This window comes from Hippichthys cyanospilos, chromosome 10, assembly GCF_059441005.1.
Source record: "Hippichthys cyanospilos isolate Australia breed blue-spotted pipefish chromosome 10, RoL_Hcya_1.0, whole genome shotgun sequence".
Lineage (NCBI taxonomy): Eukaryota > Metazoa > Chordata > Actinopteri > Syngnathiformes > Syngnathidae > Hippichthys > Hippichthys cyanospilos.
Window position 1 is genome coordinate 11,461,136 of NC_142378.1, and position 16,519 is coordinate 11,477,654.

At 36.4% G+C, this 16,519-nt stretch overlaps 1 protein-coding gene across 6 annotated transcripts in view; it reads right to left on the bottom strand.

Annotated features, from left to right (window-relative positions):
- The window catches only part of ptprsa (protein tyrosine phosphatase receptor type Sa), a 216,680-nt gene that overhangs the window by 100,999 nt on the left and 99,162 nt on the right, over positions 1-16,519 (bottom strand). For all 6 annotated transcript variants that reach the window (XM_088426524.1, XM_088426528.1, XM_088426526.1 and 3 more), the window contains exons 4-5: positions 6,733-6,878; positions 4,994-5,135 (exon numbers count right to left, since the gene is read on the bottom strand). In XM_088426524.1, coding sequence (XP_088282650.1) covers positions 4,994-5,135; positions 6,733-6,878 — 288 coding nt within the window. The remainder of the gene's footprint in view (positions 1-4,993; positions 5,136-6,732; positions 6,879-16,519) is intronic.

A 16,519-nucleotide genomic window follows, 5' to 3' on the forward strand; every position in this document is an offset into this window, starting at 1 on the left:
ATGTTGTTGTCAGCAATGGAGCACAATGCCTGCTATCACATTGTTGACTAAAACAAATATTACAAAAATACACTATTGGGCCTGGGAAGAAAAAAAACAAACAAACATCTATAAAACACAAAATAAAAGTTTTGTAGACTTCAAACAAAGAGTGAATTTTATAGCTGATTACCATTGCAGTTTAATTCATTTTTTACACAAAAAGTAAATACAACATCATGCAACACTCATTGCATATGTCATCAGTATCGCAAAATCTTTGTTTGAACACAACTCTATGAAAACAATTGGTGAAATAAACACTTTTATAAAGTGGATTATGGTTTGAACAAACAATCAAATTATCATCACAACCAAAATTTACATGCCAAATTGATTCACACCCTAACACTAACTAAAACATTAGTATACAGTATCCCAACAAATATATATTACCTGTTCCTACTGCACCCAGTGGAAAATTACACTACGCAGGAGGAAGAGGGTTGCTAAAAATATATTCAAGAAATCAGTGTGGTGGATAAAAACCAGGCTTGCAATTTGGCATGCAGAGAGAAAAAGCTTTGGAAAGACTTTAGAGAGACGTTGATGAGAGACGGAGAGGGTTTGATTGGTTCCACCTGGTTGGGAGTGGTAAACCCAAGTATGCCTCACTTTAGTGTCCCTGTGCTATATTGCACTACTTTTGCAATGGAGAAAAAAAATGAATATCACTCAAACATCCATCAATCGCAGCTTTTGCACATTGGGAAGGGTTTGGGTAAAATTCATTCACACAGTGGTAATCACAAGACCACAGGCTACAGCACAATGCAAGACAAGTACAAGTACAAAGGAAAAAAACTTCCATTTCTCTAAACAGCATGAGCTGACTTTATTTTAAGTGAAAACGTTGCCATCCTTCTGACATTGACGCATAGGGCAAAAACGTAACAAACCCCAGGACAAAGTGATAAAGATGTCCCTATAAGAAGAAAAAAAAACAGATCAAACAGCAGGTTTAGTCAGCTCTCAAGAGTACTCCCCGTTTGCTTGTTGGGCCTCCTTCCAATATCTCCTGGAGGACTATGTTCAGCCAGATAGCCAGTATCTTGGCTATTCAGCAAAGGTTTGGGGCTAGCCAAGAGAGCATCACAGTCGAAGACCATTAAACATGCCCTTGCCGCATGCAGGTAAATACGAAAGGGTCGCTGAAACTAAAGTGTCACTAGTCTCGTCATAGGATTTTTAAAAAAACAACAGCAAAAATAATTTTGATTTGCCAAAATAGCGCTTGTGTATATTCACAAGGACAAAAATGTATTACACATGAATACAGTAGCGTGTAGGTCAAATGTTTGGCCACACCTTCTCATTCAATTTCTTAAAGTAACGAAGGTCAATTCCTTTTTTTGTTTTGTTTTGTTTAGCCAATTGGTTCTTGTCATAATAAGAATTTTAACAGTTGCCAATAATAATATTTATATACCTGAGCTGCCAGCTGTGTATTAACCTGATATCTGTACAATACAGCTGATGGTGCCAACCCCATTAATAACCTGAAAAATTGACCCTGGTAAGGCGCACATTTGAAATGAAAACTATTTCATCTTGGAGCTCACTGAGAGAATACCAATAGTGGGCAAAGCAGTAGTTAGAGAACAGGATGGCTATTTTGAAGAAATTAGAATATAAAATATGTGTTAAGATATTTCACTTTGGGTGTTTTTTTGAGTAGATAACGCCACATGTGTTAATTCATAGTTCCGATGCCTTCACTGAGTATCTATAATGCAAATGGTCACGAAAATAAAGAAAACACACTGAATGAAAAAGTGGGTCAAATATTTGGCCTGTACTGTGTACAGACATAAATACATACATTCGTTCATTCATTCATACATACATGCTGCATTTACTTTATTTATCACATTTCAACCAACATGACAAGTAGCCTATTTGTTTAGAAAAAAAGAAAAAAACTGAACGAGCTCATCAGAAGCTTCTCCAAGTAAAATACCACATACAAATAAATTAAATAAACTATTCTGCTAACCACATTAGTTTTGTCGCCAATAATGTCTTAGGTGCACTAGTTATGTCAAGTTTTTAAGGCAAGTGTCACATTTGAAACATGACACTAATTTGGACACAATGACCTCTCAGGATTTTAGCCCGTCCAAACAACTGGTGGATATTTTTGCATGAAACTTGTTAGCCAGTTGGAGAAGAGAGTCTATTACGTAAAAATTGAATAATTGAGGAGTACATTGAAGAATACTAAAGTCAGACCGGTTTACTCATTTTAAAATGCTGTTTAAAAATATTTTCTAAAAGCGATATTACATTAAACATGCATCAAAAAGGTCATTTTCTTCTACACAAAAGGCTCAATTTCTCACGAATGTTTTATCTGATTTCCAAAATTATTGCTACATTGCGTACAAGTTTGAAGTGGCCTTTCCAAACACTCTTTACATTTTTATGGAATTTCATTGTTTAAAGATTACATTGAAAAGTCAAATGCAAAATTTCACATGAGATTTCTGACTCACTCTGTGTCCAATGCCCAACCAACTGAGATCAACAAGCAGCATGGTGCACTTTGCTTTTTACTATGCAATGACCATACAAACGTTATATTTATGTGCACAGTTCACTGAGTACAAAAAACCCCGCCAAACCAGCCATCTTGACATCCCAGAACAGCCGCTCTCTTTAATGTCCATGTGTCTCATGCGGCTTGTCCTATGTCCCATAATCCGCTTCACCCCTGTTCTAAGAGCCAAAATTCATTTTTTTCCACTTCACCTATTCCACATTGCCCCCCTTTTCCCCCTTCATCTCCATCCAAGTCCTCAAGTTATTTTCCTGCCTGTTGAATCCTAGCTGATTCGGTTTGCATATATTTCTCAATGTCATCTCGGTGAAACAAAACTCCTTCACCATGATTGCGTCCTAAATCATCTAATTTAATAGTTTTCTGATTATTGTCCTTTTTTTTATCAATCTTCACAACAGATGATTTCTCTTTACTGTATTTCAATGTGCTAACTAAAGGTGAAAATAATTTCATCCAGTAATGCATTTAATTTAAAAGTAACAAAAAATTATAATTATTCAGAATATTATTTAAATGGTAAGACGACATAAAAAGAGACATCTCAGACAAGCGAACTAATAGACAGGGTATAAAATAGGCTGTTTGGATGTTCCATACTAAAAAGGACAATAGATACCTTTTCAAATGAAGAATAAATGAAGTAACCACACCCCCATGAAGACTCTTTCTGCGTGTGCTCTTGCGTGGCAGAGCAGAAAGCTGCTGTCTTCTAAAATTTGAAGGCAACTTTGTCAAGTTGATTTCTTTCGCTCCATATTTTCTTATCCTCCCCTGGATTGCCCTACATTTGTCCCATGCATACTTCCACGAACCCAGCACATACACAAATGCCCACATAGTGTAGATGAGTTTAAGTTTCAAGTTTTCCTGTAATCAATCATTCCTGGATCCAATTTTTACTGAATTTAGCATGAATATTCATAACAATAAAGTGCAATGATTGTCCAGGAATCTTATAACTTTATCGCAGTGTGGCCTTAACACGACTTTGTACTATCACAAGTGACATGAAAGACACCAATTCTCCAAAATACAGTATGAAGATGTATGTCCTCTCAAAGGATGTAACCCTGAAGCATTCACACAACTCTAGCGACTCAGAACAGCATCCAATAACTCAATAAATAAATAAATAAAATAAAATTATTTTTAGCGTGCTAGGCAAGCCTGGCCTAAACCTCCCTACACACATCCCACCTCATTCCTCTGACAGCCAGCAAGGCCTACCATGTGCATTGTCAGCCAACTATAGCTCCGCTTCATCCAGTCCATGGCAGATGGCAGCGGGAGAGAACAGATAGGACATGGTGTGCATGTGTGTCTGTGTGTGTGTGTGGGAGAAGAAAAATGTAAAAAAGTGTGTGAGCACGCATCATCTTCCTCTCCGAACATATGGTAGAACGTAAAAAGAATCTAACACCTATAGGGGGTATTCACTAAAGCGAACCTCAGCTTTCTAGTTTCTGATAATCTCATCAGGGATTAATGTTTGTGTGCATCCACATATTTCCGCTCATAAACACTTCAATTTGGGGTCAAAGAGAAGCTCTCCCGTGAATTAACAGTGGATTATTGTCTCGGAACTGGAACGGTGATTAATAGCCTTTTCTACATCAATCTGTTACTATCCTTAAGGAAGAATATATTGTATAGAATGGCTTTATTTATTTATTTATCAGTCATGGACCAGTTCTGATATAGAGGCTGCTAATATCTATATTACATTATTAAATTATATAATTACATTGTATACTCTACATTGTATTGCTTACTGGTTTCAAAACAATACATTTTGCTTTGAAGATCACTAAGAAAAAATATTTGCACTCCTAGCACTGAATATGAGTAGCTTCTGTTGTGCCATTCATTGTATATCAGCTATACAATGACAATAAAGTAATTCTATTTGTTTCTGATAGTCATCAAACACATTTTCTACTGAAAAACTGATATTGGATAAGCAATAATAATATTGTTTTAACAATAATAATAATGTTTTAACACAAGATTTCCATCCCTCAGTTAACCTAAATAATTTCTTCCAGTATAATGGTTATTGTACAACCACTGTATTAATACAGCGGAGTACACTGTAGTTGCTAAATGTGAAAATATTGAATCATGAATTTTACTAACCGCCTGAAGTAAACATGCTCAAATGAGTTGTAATCATGTGGAACCATATGAAGTCTGGTCATATTTCGAATATTGTTCAATTGTGATGTAGCCCTTCAGCCAAATAAAAGATTTTCCATGTCTGTGACAAAAGCCCTACAAAAACTCACAAGGTAAAATATCATCATAAAAACACTGTGAGAGCTCACTGATGTCCACTTTGTGGTTTATAATGTAGTTTCTTCTCCTCACATTCTTTCATAATCCAGAACTCACCTCTGATGATGGACAGCTTGGCATTGACTGTGATCTCGCCCTCGCTGTTCTCAGCCACACATTCGTAGATGTTCTCGTCACGCGGAGCACGCAGTGGTTGAATACGCAGCACGGCGCCGGCACCTTCGTCAAATTCAATGTTCTGTTGATGGAACGTTAAAATTTTGTTGGAAAAGTGTGTGATTTGGAATTCAAACACTTTATATTCTGAAAGTCTATTTTTGAACGAATTAGGTCATCATTTGTTGAAACGGAAAGGATGAGATCTGTAATTTCTTTATTTTTTTATTCTTTTTCTTAGCTTTAGAATTTAAATGAGACTCGCGGACAATCTGCTGCCTGTCACGCCACTGTCATTTTGTCATGAGGCCAAGCATTTTGAGGAAGACAAACAATGCTTCAAAATGAAATGTTGGTTACTGGTTGTATTCAGAAATTAATGTGAGAAATGTTTGCGAGGTATAACGATAGGGTAGGAATTATTCTCCCATATTATTTACAGGGACTCACCCTTTAAAGGTGAGACAACACTGTTGTATTACCACACTGCAGTGGTTTTTTTTGTGTTAATAACCAAACTCGTGGTTCGGTAGTATGAATTAAAATCCCTTCCTTGTACGAGGCTGATTTTAGATTCATAAGTCGTTTTTACATTTCTATGTGAACATTTTTTTTTCCTCAAGCATAAATAAGTGACAGGTTGAGATGGTCATTCAGAAAGTCCATCTGACAGCAAACCTAGGCTATTTTTCCAAAGCGAGTTACCATTGAAGCAAAGAGGGGCTTCCTGTGGATATCTTTGGGTTGAAGCTAAACTTTTAAGATTTAAATATGTGTCTTGAGCAGCCTGCTGCTCCATTGCTATGTGTCTCAGGGCTGAGCAGCTAATTAGGCAAAAACACTGCAGAGCAGAGCATCTCGATCAATATCAAAGCATCTGTCTTGAGGCTGGAAACAGCAGAAAAAAATATAATACTTCAAAAACTCTTCGAATATTTTTGTTGCATGCTTAAAATGGTAAGAGAAGTGTCCATTTTAGCAGGCTCCATCATGCCCTTGGCTTTGTTTTGCACTTAACATGCAGCAAAAGAGGAGAGCGCAACTTTGTATTTTGCCCTCTACTGAAACGCTGCGTCTCCCCCGACGATGTTGTCATTTCTTGCGTTTTAGTTCTCTTCCATGTGGTTCCCTTGACGCCGCAGTACGTGCTCGCCTGTTTCGGCATACTGCAGTTGTTAACGACGCCACTTTTTAATTAAAAGACACTGCGCATCAATCAAGAGTTTTGGTGACTCCATTTGGGAGGCCTGTTTATATATGAACATCAAACACAGAAAAAAGGAGGTACACTGGCACAGACATGGCTGAAGGAAGTTGTGGGGCATGGGTTTACCAATTGCAACAACAGTACTTCAAGAAAAGAGGGATCAGAATTGAAAGAAGAGCAAGAGAAGCCTGTCCATTTTTTAAAAAAAAGAACAGAGATTGTAGAATGATATATTTCTGAAAAATGTTCGTAAAAACATGGACATGAAATAGACTTTAAAAACAGCAAATGGGGGCTGAAAAATGTGTTATACAAAGACTGTCAAAAAGGTAGGCACTTCGTGTCTTGTTTGAAATGACTTTTCTGACTAAACGTTGATATGGATTGAATGTTGAACAAGTGGTCAGAAGGAATGTGAAATGTGATTTCATGGTGTAGGGTTGTGAAAAGCAAGCTCTGTCAATGGACTCACCTCAATACGCTGGGAGTTGACCTTTTTGCCTTTCTTATTCCAGCTAACCCTTGGCTTGGGGTCACCTGTCGCCTGGCAGACAAAGGACACTACACCCCCGGAAACACCTATCTGGTCAACAGGGACTTTTGTAAAACGTGGAGGAGCTGTAGAGAAAGAAGATACATCAGTACAATAACTGTAAGATGTCAGCACTTCGTCACACAAGACACAAGTCTATTTAAATCTATTTGATTTTGGTAATAAAAAAAATACATTTTCTAATGCACTTTCCCTTTTAAAGAAATCTAAAGGTATTGCAACAGAGCTCTGAAAAGACACGAAGTCACTAATGGATGTTACTATTTAATGTTAACAAAACCCACACGAGCAGCCTTCTTGTAGCTCCTCCACAGTTGCTCATTCTGTATCATACACCCACATCATTTTGTAGTGGAAATACTCAAGAAACATAATACCGTGTTCAAAATAGCATTTTTGAATAGGCTGCAATCACATGAAAATTACATATGAAATTATCATTACTCGAACATGCAACAAGCTTCAGAGGTAAGAATGGAAAATATCCCAATTCTGCCATTTAAACACACAACTGTTTCATGCTGTATGAGACTTTTTTTTTTTTCTGGTGAAACCCCACACTTTTCTCCCATTTGGTACCTAAACACTAATATTACAATTACTTCCAAGAGCCAGAGGTTATCAATGATCAGTTACTTGAAATGGGCAAATGGCATGCATATGTCGCTCTCATTTCATTGAACCAATATGAAAATGGCACTGTCCTTTTTACGAAAATAGACAATGCAGAAAAGCTAACATATGGAAATTCACTTCCAGAACAATTTCCATTTTTACCATACTGACGTCAAGCACATTATTGCAGCATATATTGCAAGAGTTTACAAATAAATCTCTATAATGAACAATTGAGCAACATCGTCTCTACTCAAAAAAGATAACAATTGCCAAACAATGGCTCCAATAATCCTTTTTTTTATATATAAAAGAAGATGTATAAAGTAATTAATGTGACACATTTTATGGTTAATACTACCCATGTTTTGAACAAAAAAAAAAAAAAGAGAATCTGCCTGCCTACTTTGAGCATAGTGTTTTGATTGTTTGTTTTTAAATTTCACACGTTAATGAGCAAACCAAAGCTGCCTAAACTTTTTTTTCTCTGCCCATTCCCATAAAAAATGTAGTGTACGTCTATTGACATCATGGCACTCCTTGATAGGGTTCCGGTTACCCAGATGTGAGGATTGAATCAGTTGAAACAATAGTAAATACTGACTGTTTGTGTCATCACTTAAGTAAAAATGGTGAGATGATTCACTTTATAGCTATTAAACCTCAAAAATATGTTAAACCCTTTATCCAGCTCCCGAAAAAGATATTTTTCATAAATTCAAATTTTTATTAGAAAATCTTTTAACTCCAGTTAATCGATGTTTAAAAAAAATAATGTACTGTATTGACGTTAACCAAAAACAGCTGCGATAGTAAACCATACAAGTCAAATTAAATGCTATTTTGATGACTTGTGTTCTCATACAACTAGTAACTTATACAATAGACTGTTTGTCCAAAACAACTGATGTCTGACTGTATATTCTATGTAAAGAAAGCAAGAGAGCTAGAGAGTGTGGGAGTGAGAGAGAAAGAGAGAGAGCGAGAGAGAGAGAGAGAGAGAGAGAGAGAGAGAGAGAGAGAGAAGAGAAAATAGTGACAATGACATAGTGTCCTTGGCAAGATGATACAATTGACTCATCGAGATGTGTGGTGATCAAACGGCAAGCATAAAACGTCAAGTTAATAATTAAGGGATTGGAGGCCGACACCAGTCTCCAGGCAGCGTTAAACACATGAAGGAGACTCCCTGCATTTATTATTGGGTAAAGAGAGACAGGGAAGTGCCACATGCAAAGTTAATCCAATTTCACCGAACATCCAGATATGCTATGATACAGGCAAGACTTAAGTATGCTTAGCTGTAAGAAACGGCATTTTTTTATAAGTTAGCAAGTGAAATTCATTAGTGGTGGCTGTATCATATTATCAAATCTCCCCCGTGAGAAACCAGTATTTGTGACAATAGCTCCGCCTACACGTGAATTATTTACGTCTGCCGTTGATTGTCCGGTTGTGTGCTATTACACTGGTTCACTACTTAGACATTTTCAACAGTAGTAGTAACTAATAAATGAAACAATGCTGTTTACTTGGCTGACTCGGTACAAACGCCCGCCTCCTTAACTCCGGAACCAAACTGAACTAAAAGGCGTAAATAAGGTTGGAGTGGATTTACTTTTGCACAGGTGGTACGAGGGATTGCTATCGTCAGGAGACGACTCGCAAGTCTTGCTTGTCTGCTCGGGCTGGGGCCGCGGCCAAGAGTGCAAAGCATGCAAGGAATGCTTAGCAATGTTTTTATGAAGATAACGCTTTTGGGATGTTTAGGGTTTAGAGTGAGAAATCAACATTGTAACATGATTAAAATCGACAAAAAGTTGAACTCCCTTAAAACAGCCCCTTTAAAGCTCAGGAAACTTAGCAATTTGATGATGCATTTACACATCAGGATTGGTCGTACTAATACTTCTAAATCTAAAAACGTATTAGAGATTTTGCTCAATAAATTGACTAAACGTTATAGTATTATATATATAGTATAGTATACATATATATATATATATATATATATATATATATATATATATATATATATATATATATATATATATAGTATTGTAAATTATCTCAACTTTTTGTTTCAGTCAGAAATGTGTTTTACATGATGTGGAGACTTTAAAAAAATAAGCAAGTAGGAGGCTTATAACAAAAATAATAACTCAAAACTCTAATGCACATTTATTTATCATTTATTCGACGCACATTTGAAATTGTGTAGAGCTGAGCCCTCTATTGAGAATAAGGAAAGGCCAACAACACAGGTTCACTGATTAATTTCCCCTGGTCCATCTGACATTTCCAACTTTACTAATTCCCTGCACATACATAGGAAGTCAAGAGCAGTAAATACAACAACAGTACATGCATGTCAGTCTGAGTTTAAGTGCTGACATTTTCAGTGTAAATTGATTTTTTTTTTAATTCATTTCTTAGCAAAGGCTTAACCTGGACTTGTGTTATTATTCATGTCTTCCACTGATTCTATGAGCTCATTACAGTAAATTCCTTCTAATTGAAGTTTCCTTTTTCGTATGCAGTTGGTTGTCAGGCCATGTTTATTTTTGACAATTACTTGGATTTGTCCTATGTTATTACATGAGCCCTTCGGGACATTAACCTTGTTTTTCCTCTTCCGGCAGTTTTCCTCAATTTTTGTCTCTTAGTTTTACCATTGAATTCAGACCATTCCTTTACAGAAATAGCAGGTCATCAACCACAAGATGACCCCTTCATTTGGTAATTTGAATTATATCTGGATGTTTTTGCCAAACTAAATTATAATTTATGGAGCTTCCTTCAGGATACTTTTCTTTTTGTGAATTTTAAATGCCACAAAATAAGAGAATAAAATCATCTACTACCTATCTGTAGAATTTAATGTTGTTTACTTGGGAGTATATGGAGGGGTGAAACGAGTCCTCAAGCATTTAGAGTACCTTGGTTCAAAACAATGCTCGAAGCATTTTTTATCCTTGCCTCGGATATCCGCTTATTGCTGTACATGTCAGAAAAAAATGTCAAGACACTTGCACCAACAATTGTTAATGCTCTGCATGAGAGAAAAATCTCAGTTTTGTTTTATCCTTGCTGTACAATGACAATAAAATGATTCTACTCTGTTTTAAAAACACGGCAGAAACACAGTGAGAAGTCCAACCATAGATTAATAGAAAATAAATCAAATACCCCACGGCAAATAATAAATGGACACGAATGCTCGGGAATGCTTTTATTTTGAAGTTGTTCCTAGCAGCGTGTCGCGGCATAACAGCTTTACCAGTGTCTATACTGCAACTGTCGGTCCTGCCTTCCCATACAAACAACACTACATTGTTCTGGAATCACTTTTAGGGCGCTAATAAGCAACTTAATTACGCTGACATCTGGCAATACGGCACTGTCAGAGGTAATGAATGCCAAAAATACTTAATAGCTGCCAGAGTATTTTAACTAAAGGTCCGCTGTAGTCCTACAGATGATATTCAAAAGAGAATTTCGTCAAGTTACACAGTTGTCCCGACCAAAGTCTTCCTCGACAAAACCGCTACGATAAGCACACCAACTTGGCTTTATCAGCTTGGCAGGGGGAGACAGCCTGAGCCAAAATAGCCAGTCACGGGGGCTCCTATACCCTTTCAAGTCCCTGATAATAGAACACATCAACGCAAACGCTGCTGGCTAGAAGCAGCAAAACTCACACTGTGCGCACAGACGCTTGTTTCGCTAATACAGCTACCACCTGCTACTAGCTGCTACCTCTGTTAGACCCGATAAGACAAAATGGACCAACAATGCGATGGTAAAAAAGTGGAGAGTGGAAGGGCCACAATTAAATATGAGAAAGCTCCATTTTCACTACTTTACTGCTATTTGATAGGATGGTGTGGCGAGAGAAATGAGGCTTTCTTTATTGACTAATGCAGTAATAGATGGAGGAAAGCTTCTTTGGTCATAAATGGTAGCCATTATCCACCGAATTAGCGAAATGGATGACAAAATGACACAAAGCCCTTCTGTGATTTGAAGAAAGAGGCAGAGAAATCTTTCACAATCCAAAATTATCTTTTTCAACTGGCGATGTTTCAAAAGAACAAGGTATTATTCGAGTAATGCTTCAAGCAGTTTGCCCATTGAGTGGTAGTCTTGACAAAAATGATACGAGTGACAAAGTGTGTTTTTTTTTTTTGTTTTGTTTTTTTGATAAAAAAAAGAGCTCCACTTGTACAACTTGTATGTGATAAGCGCTCGACTCAACTCAGAATCCAGAAAGATGGATTATAAGAATATCTACTGTACAGTACTAGTCAAATATTTGGAGTTACCTTAAAATGAAAACTGAAATTAATTGTGCAATGGTGATGGAATTTTAGAAGGGACCTATAGTAAAATGAGAATAATTGTCTTTGTGTTTTTGTGTGCACAAGTAATGTTGTGTAAGGCCTTCTCTGGTGGCCTTAAAAACTGTCAGAAGAACAGACCTAAATTCCGTACATGAAATTGTATGATTTATTTCCAACGGTCAATTATCTTAATTTCATAAAGTGTCTTGGCTGGCCGGCTACCAATTGTGATTGATTTTGATCCAACCATATTTACACTCCAAAACAAAACTTCTCATGATAAGACGAAGGTTAGATAAAGATAAATGTTTAAATGCAGTTTGGTTCAAGCTAAGTAATAATGCTATTCATCCCAAATAAACAAAATGTCTCTCTGTCTCTGTCTCTCTCTGTCCCTTCGCCCACCCTACCTTCCTGAATTAAGTCCCCACTGAAGACCCAGGTCTGAATTGCACCACCCACCACTTCATACTGTTGCATGGTTGCATGCTGAAACACACGCACACACACATGCACACACACACATAAAAACATCAATCAAAGCCAATTCACACAGGCTGGCTGGGTAAGCACCATCACTATGGCAACGAGGCCTTTACTTTAAACGGTTGCTTGTCTTGTCAGGAGGTTTTCACACACAATCACTCACATTCACCCACCAAAGGCCAAATAACTTGAACTATCTTTTTTTCTTTTTTTAGGGTAAAGAAATCCTGATCCAAAGTTTGCTGAATGTGTTCTAGGGTTTGAAGGAAGGACACGTTGGGATTTTTTTTTTCTTCTAAGATAATTATGCATAAGTGTGATTAATATGGTTTGATGTAGTTTGGATCGGGACTTAAAGCATTTATGCTGGCCCAAACCACAAAAATCTGCATATTAGAAGACTGAATTAAATTGATGAAGAAAAAATAAAAAACATGCATGAAACTAATTCCCCCTCCCAAAAAAAGTATAAGATGCATGTGAATAGTCCAGACAAATAGGCTAACACACCACTAACACAACACAAAAAAGAAAAACCGTAAAACACATTTAATTGCTTGTAGTACAAAAGAAGCCAAAAGTACCACCCGTTGCATCATGCGGCGTTTCAGCACTGCGAACAAACTTGTGGGACTATTCTGACCACAAGGGACCTGTAGCAGGATGTAGAAATCTTCTCTGAAATAAGGACTGTTACTCAGATGTCGAAGTTATGGGTAAAAAGCAGTACTTCGACAAAGAGTCGCATGCTTGTTATAGGCACAAATTATGTAGTCCCATTGGAACTGTTGTGTGCAAAAAAAAAAAACTGTGAGTGAGGGGGTTGCACATAACCATAAAATAAAATAGAAACTAAAATAAAAAAACTATAATATATATCAAAAAATATTAATAATAATTGGGTAGAAAAAAATGAAAAAATCTTATGATTAAACAAATGTATGCCTTGGCTACAAGAAGAGATATTTATGTTTATTTACGTTAAAAAAAATGGAAGCATTACCACATTGTGCGACCAGGCCTATGCAGTACAAGGCTGATTATGATGTAATGTTTTAATGTGTCGCTGTGATTGCACACCTTTCTTATTTAGTATTTGTTTGCTTGTGAAGGCTGGTTGGCTATGGGTGCACTGTCATGATGAGTTGGCTCATCTGAATACTGCTTCTGCATTTGTGTGGTAGAAGGCAATGGCAGGACTGTCAGGTGTTGGCACGAGAAAAATCATTTGCATTTTGATGGAAGACATTTTTTGACTCCAATTATAATAGCATTGGATTGAATATCAGTTAGTAACCATACATTTAACTCATAAGTTGAAAATAAATAAATGTTGACCATGAAAATTATTCCAACATATTATTTTTATTTATTATTTTTTTTAATCCGGCCAATTTGAAGGTAATCCCTCAATAGTTTTTGTTCAAATGTAGATGCTCCAATGTATGCAAACGGAACATTCCTCACTTATTACCGTCAAATGTTTTCTCTTCGTGAATCTATTTGATGTGCTGTCTCGGTTTTATAGTCTTGAGCGGCACTACTGAGAGCTTGTTTATTCTTTAAACAATCTAAATTATTTAACTGGGGCCAAAGAAAAGGTTTCCAAACTGTTGCCATCTTCCAAGAACGCAAAGAGTGCCAAGAGACTTCTTGGCGCATGGCTTCCTGCCTGAGACTAAATAAAAGATAAACCTGTTTTCTTCCCATTAAAAAAAATATATATATTGCACGTTATAGCAAAATATCAGGGTCACTCACACAACAGCTGGATGCATGTCAATTAAATTTGACAGTCACAACCAGATAAATAAAGTGGAAATAAAAAAAAAATGATTGGCAATACACAAAAGCAAAACACAAAGAAGAAAATCAATCAAAAAGTTTTTTTTTGTTTTTTTTTTTTAATAATTTATTGTGGCAATTGAGGCATTGAGGCAAGTCACTTGCACCAGAACATAACATTTTTTTGGTGTGCCCTAGTTTCGCATACAATTGGGTTTTCAACAATTCTTCTCGTCTGAATTTTGAATATTTATGAGTATCTGGGACAGATTGAATTGATACACATATTTCCAATAGTAATATTGCTTTAGTTTTTATACTATTTGGTTCTAGTCGTACTTTTTTAAATGGATTTATCCAGTGGTGGGCAGTCTGACAAACAACCGCCGAATGACCATAACATTTTTAAAAACGACGAATTAAGCCCGACAGAACAGTATATTGCCTATCATTTTATATGAAAGAAAGGGAAGCTGAAAAAAGCAGTAATCTGATCCACGAACAAGATGTGCAGGAGAAAAGGCAGAGTATTTAAACATGAGGAGCATTTGCTTTAAGTTCAACGGCAAAAAGTCAAAAAGTCAGCTCACACTTTGAAAAGAAAAAATTAGAAAGACAAGACTGTCTTGTCACACTTCACAATCATGTGACCAGAGTCCATGCAATCAGAGGAAGACATCTCTGTTGCAACAGGATCACAATCTATTCCTCCTCAGTTGAATGAAGTATGTGCACTTATTTTATATGTATTTATTTTATTATTCCGTATTATCAAATACCAGTTCCTTAATCATGTCGGATTTGCAGATGATTTGGTGTACCTTGAGTGGCCTAGTAAAGGGTTAATGACATAATTTACATATTCTAGGCAAAGGTTTTTAGGCTTGGTTTACCACAACCGCAAATGCAATTGTAAAATCAAAGAACAAAAATACAACCAACAAGTACAGGATTTACAAATAATGAACACTCCCCCAACTTTGTCATCCTGTTCTATTATGTTCTGTCTGTTTGCTGAGTCTTCCCATTGCTTCTCCTCCTTAATGCTGATCTAAACCCATTTTAATGGAGAAATGATGCCCAGAAAATCTGAAGCACAAGTAGACAGGTTGGAATAAGACATTAGTGATGCCCTCCAATATTGAAATAGGACATTTAATTACTCATTCATATAAATGTCATTAACTAAGGTTAGGTTATTTTTGTTCTAGAATGATTGACTGACAGAAAATATATGATCAGTCATGGGGGGAAAAAAAAAAGCATAAACTTAGTTGTGTTTGTTCATATGAAGAGCTAATGGACATTGTATCAGGTAATCTTTTATCACATGAAGTTACTATAATTTCTGCGGTGTCAGTTTTTAAGTCCCTTCTGGAACCAAAATAGGGTGTCCAAGATTAGAATATCATCTATACAGCTTTAGTAAATAAAGAATCGGGTCAAACGATCAATTGTAAGACTGCAATACAACAAAACTGGATTTCTAGTCATAGGCTACACACCAACAAAGAAAATGTCATGGAGCACATTCAGGTTGGATGTGAGCTTCAAAAATTACTCACTCACTTTTCGCCCCATATCAACAAAAAGCAAATGTAAAATAACGGATCTACATAGGTAAATATTGTAGCAATTACAGAATAAAATGTGTGTTGTGTTGCCTTGAAATCAGCCTGAGACCAACATGATATGATGTCATATGAAATTCTTCTGCGACAAATGATGTATGTGCAGAGCCCAGCTTTCCATATAGCATATTTAAAATAAGAAAAAAATATCCTCAAGTCGATCATTTGAGTCCAGCCCTGAAATGAAATTATTACCTCATTCTCTACCATTGATGACCATAGACATCAAATATCCATTATGACTGCCTCTGGCAGTAAATAAGTGATCATATATCCAACCCCAATTCCATTGAAGTTGGGACATTGTGTAAAGTGGAAATAAAAACAGACTAGAAAATAGAAATAGACTAGAAAGGGAAAATATTTAATGTTTAAAATGTTCAACTTTATTGACGTACTCCAAGTAATTACAATGGCATGATGAATGCTGAAAGATGATAGAACAATACATGCTTCCATCCAAGCAATGTCTTTTCCAGGGACGTCCTACTATATTTCAGCAAGATAATGGCAAGCCACATTGTGCACGTAATATGACAGCATGGCTTCTTAGTTAAAGCGTGTGGGTACTACACTAGCCTGCCTGCAGTCCAGACCTGCCTCCCAGTGAAAATGTGTGTTGCAATATGAAGTGCAAAATCCAGCAACAGGTACACCGGGAAGATTCAGCAATCCCAAAAAGTGAATACTGTACTGATCAGTTTTAAAATTAAAAATCTTGTTTTGTGTTGCATCCAACTGAATATAGGTTGAAAAATCTTTGCAAATCCTTTTTATCAGTTTTTACATTTCACACAATGTCTCAACTTAATTGGAATTGCGGCTCTGGTATAATCAGTAAAGATT